General features: G+C 39.5%; 1 protein-coding gene across 2 annotated transcripts; it reads left to right on the forward strand.

Moving 5' to 3' along the window:
• The first annotated feature begins 1,242 nt into the window (after positions 1–1,242).
• Positions 1,243–13,254, forward strand: rnf41 (ring finger protein 41). 2 transcript variants are annotated; one of them, XM_054797239.1, is made up of 7 exons: positions 1,243–1,352; positions 3,434–3,499; positions 3,595–3,710; positions 5,574–5,845; positions 6,299–6,434; positions 8,408–8,511; positions 11,794–13,254. In XM_054797239.1, the coding sequence occupies exons 3-7, from the start codon at positions 3,621–3,623 to the stop codon at positions 12,146–12,148; spliced, it is 957 nt and encodes a 318-aa protein (XP_054653214.1). In that variant the 5' UTR covers positions 1,243–1,352; positions 3,434–3,499; positions 3,595–3,620; the 3' UTR covers positions 12,149–13,254. The 2 variants fall into 2 exon arrangements, with proteins under 2 accessions (XP_054653214.1, XP_054653223.1); XM_054797248.1 differs by having other exon boundaries at positions 3,434–3,490.
• Positions 13,255–14,226: the final 972 nt, after the last annotated feature.

Raw genomic sequence — 14,226 nt, forward strand, 5'->3', positions numbered from 1 at the left:
GAGCAAAGGAGAAGACATTGATTTTATTTTCCTCTCTTTTTCAGTAAAGTAAATCTTTTGGTCCCCACACGCACTGCACACACATACATAACTTTTTTCTCATAATATTATGACCTCTTAAAATGATGACATTATTCTATAATGTCAATAATATATATAGACTATATCTACTTTATTTTTGTAATATTTCAACTTAATTTTCGTATAAAATGATTCACATCTTGTAAGTTTTTTTTTAATTATGCCTTATGTCCATAGAATTATCGTTGGAATTTGACTGCTTTATTCTCATAAAATTATGGATTCATGCTTGTAAAAATACACATTTTTCCCTTACAATATTATGACTTTATTCTCTTAAAGTGATGACATTATTCTTGTAATATGTCAACTTTATACACTGATTTTAAAAAATCCCTTACTTGTACATTTTTTTAACTGTAAAATTTGCAGTGTTAGTTTTGTAAGTGAAACATTTTTTTCCTTATAAAATGACTCTGATATTTTGTAGATTCTTGGACTTTTTTGCCATTTTACAACTTCCTTTTCATGATACAGCTTTTTTTGTCTTGACTTTATATTTGTAATTTAACAACTTGTTTCTCTTTATTATTTATTTATTTTCCAAAGGTTTTTTATGGTTTTACCAAAAAACCCAACTTTTTTTCTTTAAAAATTACAGGATTTTATATTTATATATATTTATATGATTTATAGATTCTAAATTCTTTATTATAACATGTGCCATATAAATATATGTATTTCATTTAATAATGTGCTAACACATGAATTAACCTTTTCTGGCATCAACATAGGTACAAAAGTGGCGCGTGTGGGTGTGCAACTCTCATTCTATCCGGCAGGACCAGTCTGGGTTTGGTAACCATCAAACACCAGCAGGGCGACTTTACAGCAAGCAACCCTCGAAGCGACACTTGGATGTGTGGTGAGGAAGAACACCCTGAGGGTGGAACTGGTGAGCCTGCCGTGACCTCTCTATGTGACGTCACAAATTGACGTGAGGGGGAAAAACACTAGAAAAGATATTAGCGGAACAAAATATTTTGATGCCAAACTGTATTTGAATGACAAATGATGGGGCTTAATTATCATGTATATGCAAAATACCACGGTTTACGACCACATTTGACGCGATTCAACATAAAGAAAGTAAAAAAAAGAAAATTCCACATACTCATAAGCGACAGCGTCAATTGCGTCGTGACGTCATCACCCCTCGACGTACGAGTGATGCAGACGGCGTCGGCAGTAACACAGCAGGACGCGACTAGCTCAAGCTAACAGTCAGAAAAAGAAAACTTTCCCCGGGAGCTGTCTTACTACACAGCCAAGTAAGTGTGTCGCTTCGTGGCGATGTTTCGGCCGAGTGGCGGTATTTCTACATCCCCGTTTGTCTGCGTAGCTTGTTAGCGTTGTGGCTGTGAATGCTTAGCTCCGATGCTAATGCCCAGGAGGGGGAGCAGCGATGTTGCTAACTAACTAGGTAGCTAGCTAGCTGTAGCTGGATACGTACGTAATGTAATGTTTCGACAGGCATGTTTACTGTGCGTTTTAACGGCGTGTTGAAGCGGTATGGACGGGGAGCTTAATGCGCCTCTCCGGACCGCAGAATGAGGTCAGCCACCGGGCAGGAGACTGCAGCATCACCTGCTTTCACGGGGATGCTAACATGGATGGATCATACCAGCAAAAACACATGGGGTTTATAACGTAGCTTTTATAAGAGCACACCTCTCATAAAATATGAGGACAGTAAGAGTATTTGATGGGAGGCGGGGTACACACAGTACAGGTCAGCAGTCAATCACAGAGAGACAAACAATTCACTCAGATGGACAATTTACAGTCTCTAATGAACCTGACGTGGGAGTAAGTCTGAGGACCGGAGGAAGAACCCACGCAAGCACGCGGAGAACGAGCAAATAGTTAGGCTCGGCTCCCAAAAAAGAGCCCCGGTTCTCACCTGGCTCTCCGACTGTGAGGCGTCTAGTCCCACCGTGCTGCCCAACCTATAACTTGTACAATTCACTTAGAATCAAAATTGTATTATTAACTGGTTGTGCACACCCTAATTATTTGGCACGCCTTTTGCTTTTAATGACAGCATGACGCATTTTTACTTCATATTTGACCACTCTTGAGCAGGGCTGAACAATTATTTTTTTTAAATAATCAGATCATAATTTTCCCTGTGTGACATATTTATGGACGCTGTGGGAGACAGAAAAGTGAGCAAGAAACATGAAAAGCAAGACAAACAGATTTAGAACAGGGATGTCCCAAAGTGCGGCCCCTAACTTGTTCTTATTGGCACATTCTAAAAATACAATTTAACAAGAAATAAGACAACAGCAAAAATGAAAATTTGTCATTTTACAAGAATAAAGTTTAAATATCTAGACAAAAAAGTGGTAATGTATCGTAATCTTGTGAGAATAAAATCGTAATATGAGAAAAAATAATGGCATTTTTGTAACATAAAGTTGAAATTTTCAGGAAAATACTTTTTCAAAGTCGTAATGTAAAACAAACAAAGCAAAGAATAAAGTTGTAATTTTTGGAAAATTAGGTTGCGGAAAAAATTCTAATGTTACAAAATGTCAAAATATTCTGGGAATAAAGTCATAATTACGAGAAGAAAATTTACAAGAAGTTGAAATAGTTGGAAAATTTAAAACAGCTGTAAGGTTAGGAGAAAAAAGTCAAAATATTGAGGGGGGAAAAAGCTGTAAAATCAAATTTTATGATAACGTAATATTATGACGAAAAATAACATCATTTTAGTAGCACAAAGTTGAAATATTCAAGAAAAAATACTTTTAAAAAGTCACAATATGATGAGAAACAAAAAGAATAAAGTTATAATTTTGGAAAATTAGCTCGCAGAAAAAGTTATGTTTCGGCAATAAAGTCAAAATATACAAGAAAAAAGTTGAAATAGAATATTTAAAACAAAACAGCTGTAAGTTTATGAGAATAAAGTCAAAATATTGGGAGAAAAGTTTTAAACTAATAACTTTACAAGAATAATGTCGTAATATTATGAGGAAAATAATTTTAGTAGCATAAAGTTGAAATATTCAAGAAAAAAATCTCTATTTTCGAGAAATGAAAGTTTGGGGGTTTTGGGACCCCCAAGTGCGAAGACAGTGACACAATGAAAATATTTTTTATAGGCTTAAAAACAAAAAAAAAGGATAGCAGAAGGATATTTTGTTTTTTAAAAAATCATATGAAAATCAACTATGGGCCCCTGCTACGTATGAAGTATGTTATGACAGTTCCTTTTTTTTTTTTTTTTTTTTTTATCGGCAAGGGTGAACAGGCAGCGCCACAAATAAAGAATCGCTATTTCAATTCTGAGCAAGGAAATTGTGGTTGGCGTTTTTGACGTTTGGTCTTCCTTTTGCAGAGTCTTTGTCCAGGTCTTGTAACCTGAGCAGCTGAATGGAAGCACTCAAGGCGGCTTGTGAGTGAGGTTAGCTCCTTTTTCCTGTTATGTCTGCCGTCTTTCCTATTGCTCTATAATATATCTACAATACTGCCCACCCCGTTGTGCTGTATGTTGTGTAGGTGGCGAACGGTGCCAGTGATGTACCATGGGGTACGACGTGACGAGGTTCCAAGGGGAGGTGGATGAAGACCTCCTGTGTCCGATATGTAGCGGAGTACTAGAAGAACCAGTGCAGGTGAGGCGGTCAACACTTTTTGTTGGTCCTATTTAGCCTCAGGGAAAGGAGCTGCCTAATAATAGTGCACATCTTGACGTAGGACAGGGGTGTCCAAGGTGCGGCCCGTGGCTGTTTTTTTTTTTTTTATTGGCCCGTGACACATTCTAAAAATATAATTTAACAAGAAAACGGGGAAAAAAACAGCAAAAATGGAAAAATCAGCAGTCATTTTACAAGAATAAAGTCAAAATATTAAGAGAAAACAGTTGTAATGAGAAGAGTTACTAGAATGTCATGTTACGAGGAAAAATAACGTCACTTAAGGAGCATAAAGTTTAAATCATAGAGGAAAAAAAATGCAAATTTTTAAATGCAAAACAATATTTAAACGACAAAGTTGTAATTTTTGAAAAATTAGGTTGCCGAAAAAGTTCCAGTTTTATGAGTATAACATGAAAATATTATGTGAATAAAGTCATTGTTACGAGAAGAAAATTTACAAGAATAAAGTTGAAATAGTTGGAAAATTACTTTTTTTAAAAAACAGCTGTAATTTTACAAGATTAAAGTTAAAATATTAAGAGGAAAAATTGTATTCTAACAAGAAAAAAAGTGAATTTGTAATATTACGAGGATAATGTCATTTTAGTTGAGTAGAAGTGAAATATTACAGAAAAAAAGTTTGAAGTCGTAATATGAGAAGCAAAAGAAAATAAAGTTGTATATTTTTAAATTTATTTTGTTATTATATTGGGGGAAAGTTACATTATGAGAATAAAGTCTAAATATTATGGGAATAAAGTCCTAATAATACGAGAAGAAAATTTCCAAACATAATTTAAGAAGAAAGTTGAAATATTTAGGAAAAACAAAAACCACTGCAAAAATGGAAAAATCAGCAGTAATTTTACACGAATAAAGTCAAAATATTAAGAGAAAAAAGTTGTAAACTAACAAGAAAAAGTCCTAATGTTTACTGGGCTAATGTTGTAATATTATGAGGAAAGATAAGATAGATTCTTTATTTATCCCCCAAAAGAATTCACGTTAATGTCATTTTAGTAGCATATAGTCGAAATATTAAGGGAAAAAATGTTTTTTTAAGTCGTAATATGAGAAACAAAATAAAGTTGTAATTTTTTAAAAAATAGCCTGGGGAAAAAGTCATATTATAAGAACAAAATCACACTAGTATGGGAATCAATTCATAATATTATGGGAAGAAAGTGTACAAAGATAATTTAACTCATTAAATCCCAGCCATTTTTCAAAATTCAACCCCTTCATTACCGGCCATTTTAGATGATTTTGACTGATTTTTCAAGGCACACAGAATATTGTGTTGTATGGCTACATACTGTAAGCATGGAACCTACCAAAAGAAAGATTAGGCTGGGTACGTTTCAGGAAAATAGGGAGGTAAACGGCTTTTTGTGAAGATACATTTCAAGCATAACTTTCACTTGGACACAAATATTTTTTGCTTTTGTGTCAAAAATGTGAAAATAAGGATTGGGGGAAAGTTATATAATATGGGAATAAAATGTATCCATATTTATTGTTGAAAGCAGATATCACAGCTATGTTCATTGCACTGAAGATATATTGCTACACCCCCAACGAGGCGTGAGACATTTAAGGCATCGTTTCTCCTGAATGAACTGCAGCTCCCCCAGTACAGGAAGCACTCATGCAGCCCCAGACCCTGGCACTAACCCAGATTAGGGGGTGACTCTTCAGAATGTCACAGAACATGTTGGACATCATGTTTCTCCTCAATGAACCGCAGCTCCCCCTGTACTGGCAGCACTCGTGCGGTAGTAAATATGAACAGAGTATTCCGTCTTCCAATATGTCGTCCTCGCTGTGTTCCCGTCTCAGGCCCCGCACTGTGAGCACGCCTTCTGCAATGCCTGCATCACGCAGTGGTTCGCCCAGCAGCAGATCTGCCCCGTGGACCGCACGGTGGTGACGCTGGCCCACCTGAGGCCCGTGCCCCGCATCATGCGCAACATGCTGTCCAAGCTGCAGATCAACTGTGACAACGCCACCTTCGGCTGCACGGCCACGCTCCGACTGGACCAGCTGCAGTCGCACCTCAAGGACTGCGAGCACAACCCCAAGAGGCCCGTCAACTGCGAGGAGGGATGCGGGTGAGTGTTGGGTCTTCTTCTCAACCTCTAGTACTCCTACCAAGCGTGTTATTTTTGGCCGTAAACACGTCGCTTGAGGTGTGTTTTGATGGAAGAGTGACGTGCGACAGTAAGCTGTCTTGTTTACACAAAAGGGGAAGAGAGCGGCTGTGCCGCCTCAGGCTCAGAGCTAAACATCTCGCATTTAAATGTACAAGGAAACGTCAACAAGAAATGTGAGCACGCCAAAGCCGTCCGGTGGCAGTCAGACAACAAACTTGGCAGCGTTACCGATGCGCTAACCTCACTCACCTAGGGGAACCGCACTCCATTCACATACCATTTGACTTACTGTTCAGTATATCACCGTACAGTACGTGCGTGGGACACAAGCTAATGGTTGCGTACGCAGCTGATGAAAAGACTGTTCATCATGCCCATTTCTCAGTTGTTTCTTCTTCTCCTGTGTGGCAGCCTGGAGATGCCCAAAGACGAGCTGCCCAACCATAACTGCATCAAACACCTGCGCAGTGTCGTCCAGCAACAGCAGACCAAGGTCTCGGAGCTGGAGAAGACTGTAGCCGAACATAAACACCAGCTGGGCGAACAAGTAAGAATTTGAATATATCATTTAAAAAAAATGCAATTCAGAATAAAATGAAAATCCAAGCTAGCACATAGATCAGCGGTGTCCAGACTTTTTACACGGAGGGCCACTTTGATATTTTGCAAAGCAACACATGTACTGTAGATATGCTAAGAAGTTACAGTATATATATTTCAAGGAAAAACTGCACCTCAGCTCGGTCATATACAGTAGGTGAAAAAGCCTGTTATTTTGCTCTTTTCCCCTATTTTTTTTTTTACTTCTGAAATAATCTTCATAAATTTTCTACTTGTAATATTCTGACTTTATTCCCATACAGTATTATAACATTCCCCAATCAAATTTTCCAAAAATTCCAGCTACTTTGTTTGTTTTTCATAATATTATGACTTTAAAACATAACTAGGGCTGTCAAATGATTACATTTGTTTTTATTAATCACAGTTTTTAAATGAATTAGTCATGACTAATCACCATCAGCAACTATGTCTGAAATATGCCTATTTTGACTGCATTAAATGAACAGAAAGATAAATGATAGTAGCGGATTATACATATTTGTAGTGTGTATTAACAGCTCCAAATGAACTGAATATGTCAGTCAAGCTAAAAGATACCACACAAGTCTAAAAGAGTAGTCTCTTTTAATAGTAGCAGAACATTTGAATCACACTTTAAACCGTGTTATTATGAGGAATGAGGGGTTGCGTTCAAAGACATCATGTAATTTAAGGTATATGTACTTCTTTTCATAGTATTTTCCAGCATACTTTCCTCATTGCATCTCGCATTCTTGTCATGAGAATGAGGAAGTGTCGTTCCGAGGATTAACGGACTAGAGACGTGTGCGAGGTGGAGATACAGTACATGCAGTATGTGGTGTTCAGGTCAAAATGAAGTTAGAAAACAGCATCAGATTCTGTGGGGACGCTCCACTGTCCTTCTGTCTGCCGTCATAACTAAGAGGCGTGCTTGCTGTGGTGCGACTGCGTTAATTACACTAAAAAATGTAATTAATGAAATAAACGAGTTACCGCCGTTAACGTGGAATTTTTGACAGCCCTGTGTGTGTGTCGGGGGGGGGGGGGGGGGGTATACATTTTTCCTCAAAAAATGTGTTACTCTTGTTAGAATAGAACTTTTTTTCTTGTAAAATTACAGCTGTTTTTTCCTTTCTGCGTTTTTCTCCCCCCAGCTATTTCTTCTTGTACGGTAAATTTTCTTCCCAACTTTATTCTTGTAACATTGTAACTTTTTCCCCTACCAAATTTTCCCAAAAATACAACTTTATTTTCTATTGTCTCTCATATTGCAACTTAAAAGAAAACATCTTTTTTCTTAATATTTCAACTCTGCTACTAAAATAACATTTTCCTCATAATGTTACGAGTTCATTTTTGCAAAATTGCGACTTTTCTCATTTAGAATATGACATTTGTTCTTAATTAATTGTTAATTTTGGTAAAATGACAACCTTTTTTTGTTACATTTCTACCCTTTTTTCCCCAACTATTTCAACTTTCTCGTTGTTATGACTTAAATCGCATAATATTTCGACTTGATTGTTGACTTTATTTACAATAACTTTTTCCGCAAGCTAATTTTTCAAAAATGACAACTTTAATCGTTGTTGTATTTGTTTTTCATATCACATAAAAAATTGTCTTACTTGAATATTTCCACTTTATTGCTACAAAAATTACTTTATTTTTCCTCATAATGTTGCATTGTTCTTAGAAATTACGACTTTTTGTTGTTAGAACATTTTTTCCTCTATTTTATTATTTATATTATATTTATGTTATTTTTTTTAGATTTTTTTTTTTTAAATTACATTTTTTTAATGTGCCACAGGCCAGTAAAAAACAAAAAAACAAAAACCAGCCGCGGGCCGCACTTTGGACACCCCTGAATTAGATGCTTGGACATGCTGTAGCCTGCTCTCTTGGACTCACTGTGGCGCTCTCGCATTCCAGAAACGAGACATTCAACTGCTGAAAGCGTACATGCGAGCCATCCGCAGCGCCAACCCCAACCTGCAAAACCTGGAGGAGACCATCGAGTACAACGAGATCTTGGAGTAAGTCTTCTTTGCTCCTGCATGAGATATCATTCCATCTAGTAAGGGACAGTACTGTAGAAAGTAAAGTAGGATATACTTAGTTTCGGAACCACCACCAAAGGAGGGGGTCTTCAGAATGTCACAGCACATGTTGGATTTCATGTTTCTCCTCAATGAACCACAGCTCTGCCAGTGCTGTAACCACTCATGCAGCCCCAGACCGTGATGTTACCACCACAAAGGGGACAGATTTTCAGACTATTACAGCATGTGTTGGAATTCATTTTTCTCCTCAATGAACCGCAGCTTCCTTAGTACAGGCAGCACTCATGCTGCCCCAGACCCTGGCACCATCCACAATAAGGGAGAGGATTTTCAGAATGTCACAGTACATGTTGGAATTTATCTTTCCCCCTCAATGAACCACAGATTCCCCAGTGCGAGTAGCACTCGTGCTTCCCCAGACCATGCTGGAATTCACAATTCTTCTCAGTGAACCGCAGCTCCCTCAGTACCGTCAGCACTCATGTAGCCCCAGATCATGACGCTACCCCAGTACAGGCAGGACTCATTTAGACTCCGGCGCTACCCCCACTGAGGGAGTCAATCTTCAGAATGTCACAGCACATTAGAATTCATGTTTCTCCCCAGTGAACTGCAGCTCCCCCAGTACAGGCAGCACTCTTGCAGCCCTCGACCCTGGCATTAACCCAGATTAGGGAGTGGATCTTCAGAACGTCACAGAACATGGACTTCATGTTTCTCCTCAGTGAACAACAGCTCCCCCTGTACTAGTAGCACTCATGCAGCCCCAGACCCGGGCGCTACCCTCAGTAAGGGTCCTGTCACACCTTGACGATTTAGCCAGCGCATGCCCGACGTGATCATTTTGATGGCATACGTTGAACTGTGGACGTATTTTTCAATTTTGGGCGTATACATCGCGTATTCATAACGAGTTGGACGTATACATGACGTATTAGTAACTTATATAGAACGTTTCTATAACGTATAGACAACTTATACCAACGAATGCGTAGCGTGTTGCCGGCGTTCACAACTTATGCCCAACGCCAGTCTAACTTATGCAAACCGCACGGCAGCTTATGGCCGACGATGACGTGCCGTAGCCTACAAAAAGGCTGCCACTTTATGATTCACCTCACTAGACATCGCAGTGTCACCATAAGCATCATGCCGAGGACAATTTCCAAGACCGCTGCCGTCAGGGCAGTGACGGAGGGATCCATCACCACCCACAGCCTCCCCCTCCCTCTCTCACTCTGATGGAGATGATGCAGGTTGTAACGCCCCTTCCCCTCCTGTTGGTTCCATTCCCCAAAGTTGTTAGAGTATTATTAAAGTGTTGCACTGTGCAATAACACTTGAAGGAATACGTTTATTATCGCTCATTGCTGCGGTGTGGTGTCATTATGACGAATCATCATGTATTTCACGGCTGTCTTTTATACTCATTTGTAAATACCGTAGTTCTATTTTTTCCAGCAAACGCTAACTTTGACAGTAACATGCTGTATCTCTCCATTCTTTTTGAATGTAAATACTCCTTTGCACTTTATGTTGACGTGACCAATAATGCTTGATTAAAACGTGCATTGTTTCTCTCAGACAAAGAGAAAAATAAATAAATAAATAAATGTTAGTTCCATTCCCAGTGTCACAGTGCCCTCTACTGGTCAAGCATGTACAGTATACATAAGGACTTCCTACAAGGCACACACACCATAATGTACTGTATAATGTAATCTATGCAAAAACAACAGCCTCCATCTCCTCTCAGCCAACGCTTGCCAAGAAGAGAGACAAGAAGACACAGTTCTGTCTCAAGGTATGTTGACGTATTACGGCTTGTGTGTAACTTACAAATAACGTGTGTGAACGGGCGTCAACGATCGCATAACTTATTGCCCGCGTATGCGGGACGTATGAATCATATGTTGACATATGTCGAAAAGTTTTGTGCATGCACAAAATCTTTGGACGTACTACGACGTATGCCGGCGTGCTTCAGCGTGCTGTTAACATATACAAAACTTAACCATCACTTATTTGACGTACGCCAGCGTATTGGCCAAATTTTTCATATGTTGGCTAAATCGTCAAGGTGTGACAGGGCCTTAAGGGAGCGGATTTTCAGAATGTCACAGCACATGTTGGAAGTCATCTTTCCCCTCAGTGAAGATTCCCCCAGTGCGAATAGCACTCTGCTTCCCCAGACCATGTTGGAATTCACATTTCTTCTCAGTGAACCGCAGCTCTCTCAGTACCGTCAGTACTCATGCAGCCCCAGATTATGACGTTACCCCACTCTCTTCAGAGTATCTCTTCAGACTGTCACAGCACATGTTAAAATTCACGCTTCTCCTCAGTGAACCATAGCTACCCCGGTGCAGGCAGCACTCATACAGCCCCAGATCCTGGCGCTACCGCCACTGAGGGAGTCCATCTTCAGAATGTCACAGCACATTGGAATTTTTGTTTCTCCTCAGTGAACTGCAGCTCCTCCAGTACAGGCAGCACTCATGCAGCCCTAGACCCTGGCACTAACCTAGATTAGGGAGTGGATCGTCATAATGTCACAGCACATGTTGAAATGAATGTTTCTCCTCATTGAACCGCAGCTCTCCCCGTGCCAGTAGCACTCATGCATCCCCAGACCATGACGCTACCCTCACTAGGGGAGTGGGTTTTCAGACTCTTACAGTACATGTCGCAATTAATGTTCTCTCCCCAATGAACCACAGCTTCCCCAGTGCTGGCAGCACTTGTGTAGCCCCAGACTGTGATGCTACCACCACCAAGGGAGTGGCTCATTGGATGTCCCGGCACATGTTTGTCCTCAATGTCACAGAACATGTTGGAAGTCATGTTTTTCTTCAATGAACCGCACCTTCTCCGGTGCCGGAAGCGCTCGTGCATCCCCACACCGTGACACTACACCCACCGAGGGAGAGCAACTTCAGAATGTCAGTGCATGTGCTGGAATTCGCGTTTTGCCTGGATGAACTGCAGCACCACCAGCACTCATGCAACACCACCACCATGCTTGACTGTCGACAAGACATGATTATGTTGCTGCTCTCTTGTTCTCCCAGCTCTTGAGACAATGAAAGCTACTTGTTGACTCATTTCCAGTGGGTAGTAAATACATAAGCTATACGCTGACTACTCTCAAGTATATCCAACGCTACTGTCATAAAACTGCTTACCGTGAGGGGTGTACTCCCTTTCATTACCGTGGCGCCATACTGGAATGTATTTTTTATTTTTACTTTTTAGATGGGTGAACTCCATGCAGCCCGCGAGGGTGACCCGCTGGGGCGGCATGATCTCCACTCCGGACGCCGTGCTGCAGGCCGTCATCAAGCGCTCGCTCATCGACAGCGGCTGCCCGCTCTCCATCGTCAACGACCTGATCGAGAACGCCCACGAGCGCAACTGGCCGCAGGGCCTGGCCACGCTGGAGACGCGGCAGATGAACCGGCGCTACTACGAGAACTACGTGGCCAAGCGCATCCCGGGCAAGCAGGCGGTGGTGGTGATGGCCTGCGAGAACCAGCACATGGGCGAGGACATGATCCTGGAGCCCGGCCTGGTCATGATCTTTGCGCACGGTGTGGAGGAGATCCTATAAAACTGCACTGCCGCTTATTTAAAGGACCCGAAGTGGACTCTTGATACCTACGCCTTAAAGGAAGGACGACAACGTTATCAAGCTGGCAAGCAGAGTATGACTGATGAACAATGACATGTTTACATTTAGTGCATTATATCAGCTGATTGTTGCAACAGAGACGCTTCCTTCTCGCTGCTTGGGTTCCTCGTGAACTCTGAACCTTTTTTCCACCCCCCTCCCCCCCCGACGTAAACAAGTCAATGAAGTGTTTTACAAGGAGAAAACCTGACGTGTGAGCCCATAGTCAGACAACACACAACACACTAGCGAATACTAGCGTCACATTATCGACCCTCTTTTTGGAGAAATATCAAAGAAGGTTGTGCTGAGAAAGCGCCCCACAAGTTTCCTGAGTGGTGTAAATGCTTGTAAATACAAATGCTATATTGGAATCCTAGATGTCATTATCTCATTTTTGTCTGCCTTGTTTATTTTCCGCTCTTTTTTTGTTGTTGTTGTCAGCGACGGTTTCCCGGGGATTGTGACAGTTTGCCATCTGTTTCCTGGCTGTACGGTCATTAAGTTACGCTGTGAATATTCCACCAGATGTCCTCTTCTGTGCCATTTTCTTTTATTTATTATGATTATTCTGTTGCCTTTTTACCGACATACTTTAAAAAGAAAAAAAAGAAAGAAAAAGCTTGAAGATGGAATTTGGCCTTTTTCTGTGCATTTGAAGTTTGTTGCAGGAACCAAGCATCTGTTGTTGTTTTGTTGTCGTTGTTGTCCAGATGTGAAGTGATACGTGTTAAATCTTGGAAGCTGAACACGCGGGAGATTTAACGTGATGACCACAACGGTTGCCTTTATTCCAGTTCTTTACGTGTCGACCATGCATTTAGCAAACATCTCTTTAATTGCCACGCGCTCACAGCAGCAGAGATTGTAAAAGGTGTTGTGGGCAAGGATGGATTGGCGCCAAACTGTACTCAGACAGAATATGACGCAGGAGAGCAGTAAGCGCTACTTTTTTCTCAGTCTCTTTGCTAATGTTTTTATTTGTCCTGTGTACTGGTGTATCACGTTGTACAGACAAGCCAATAAAACGTCAAAAGAATGTTTATTGTCGCTATACTGGGGTGATGTTATTTCTATATGTTTTGCTTTGTCTTTATCTTTGCCCCCATAGAACCAGAAAGCAGTGCCACATCTGTCCGTCCTGCTCAGTAAACATGGGTGAGTCAACAGTGATTGCTATACGGTGTATTCTTTGGCTTTTGTGCTTCTTTTTCCCAATTGATGACCAGCAGGAGAGAAATACGACGACAACCATAGAACGGTGCGATGCAAGCAAGTCAATAACGCGAACATGAAATGAAGTGCCAGACTTCAAGCCGAGCGGGCATCCGAAGCAGGCATTCCCAAATGGTCTCAACCTGGGACCCACGTTTTCCAGTGGTTAGTGAGTCGTGACCCACTTTAAAAATGTTTATTTTTATTTTTACACTTATACTTTGTACATTTTATGTAGTCATTTAAATTCTTTTTTTTACACTTCTTTCTTTCTTTTTTTTTTTTTTGAAGTTATTTTTATTTGTATATTTACTGTTTTTTTGTACTAAGTAATTTTATTTTTTATTGTATTTACACATTTAATTCATTTTTATTTGTATTATTTTTGACACTTTGGTCATTTTTGTTTTTGTTTACAATTGTAAATCATTTTTATTATATTTGGTACATTTTTGTCTTTTTTTAAATTTACACTTATTTAAGTAATTACAAAAAAAATTCACATTAAGTCATTTTATTTGCATTTATTTTTTACTATTTTATACACCAATTTAAATCATTTTTATTTTTTATTTAGTTATTTACACTTATTTAGTTCATTTTTAAGTCATTTTAATTTTTTTTTACATTTTTATTTGTCATTTTAATTATTTTTCTTACACTTTAAGCCATTTTTAATTTTGTTTATATTTTAGTTTATTATATTTTACACTAAAGTCATTTTATTTTTATTCATATTATTTTAAAAATTTGTATTTTTTTATTATATTTTGTACATTTTTATTAAAGTCCCTTTTTAAACT

This window comes from Dunckerocampus dactyliophorus, chromosome 1, assembly GCF_027744805.1.
Source record: "Dunckerocampus dactyliophorus isolate RoL2022-P2 chromosome 1, RoL_Ddac_1.1, whole genome shotgun sequence".
NCBI lineage: Eukaryota > Metazoa > Chordata > Actinopteri > Syngnathiformes > Syngnathidae > Dunckerocampus > Dunckerocampus dactyliophorus.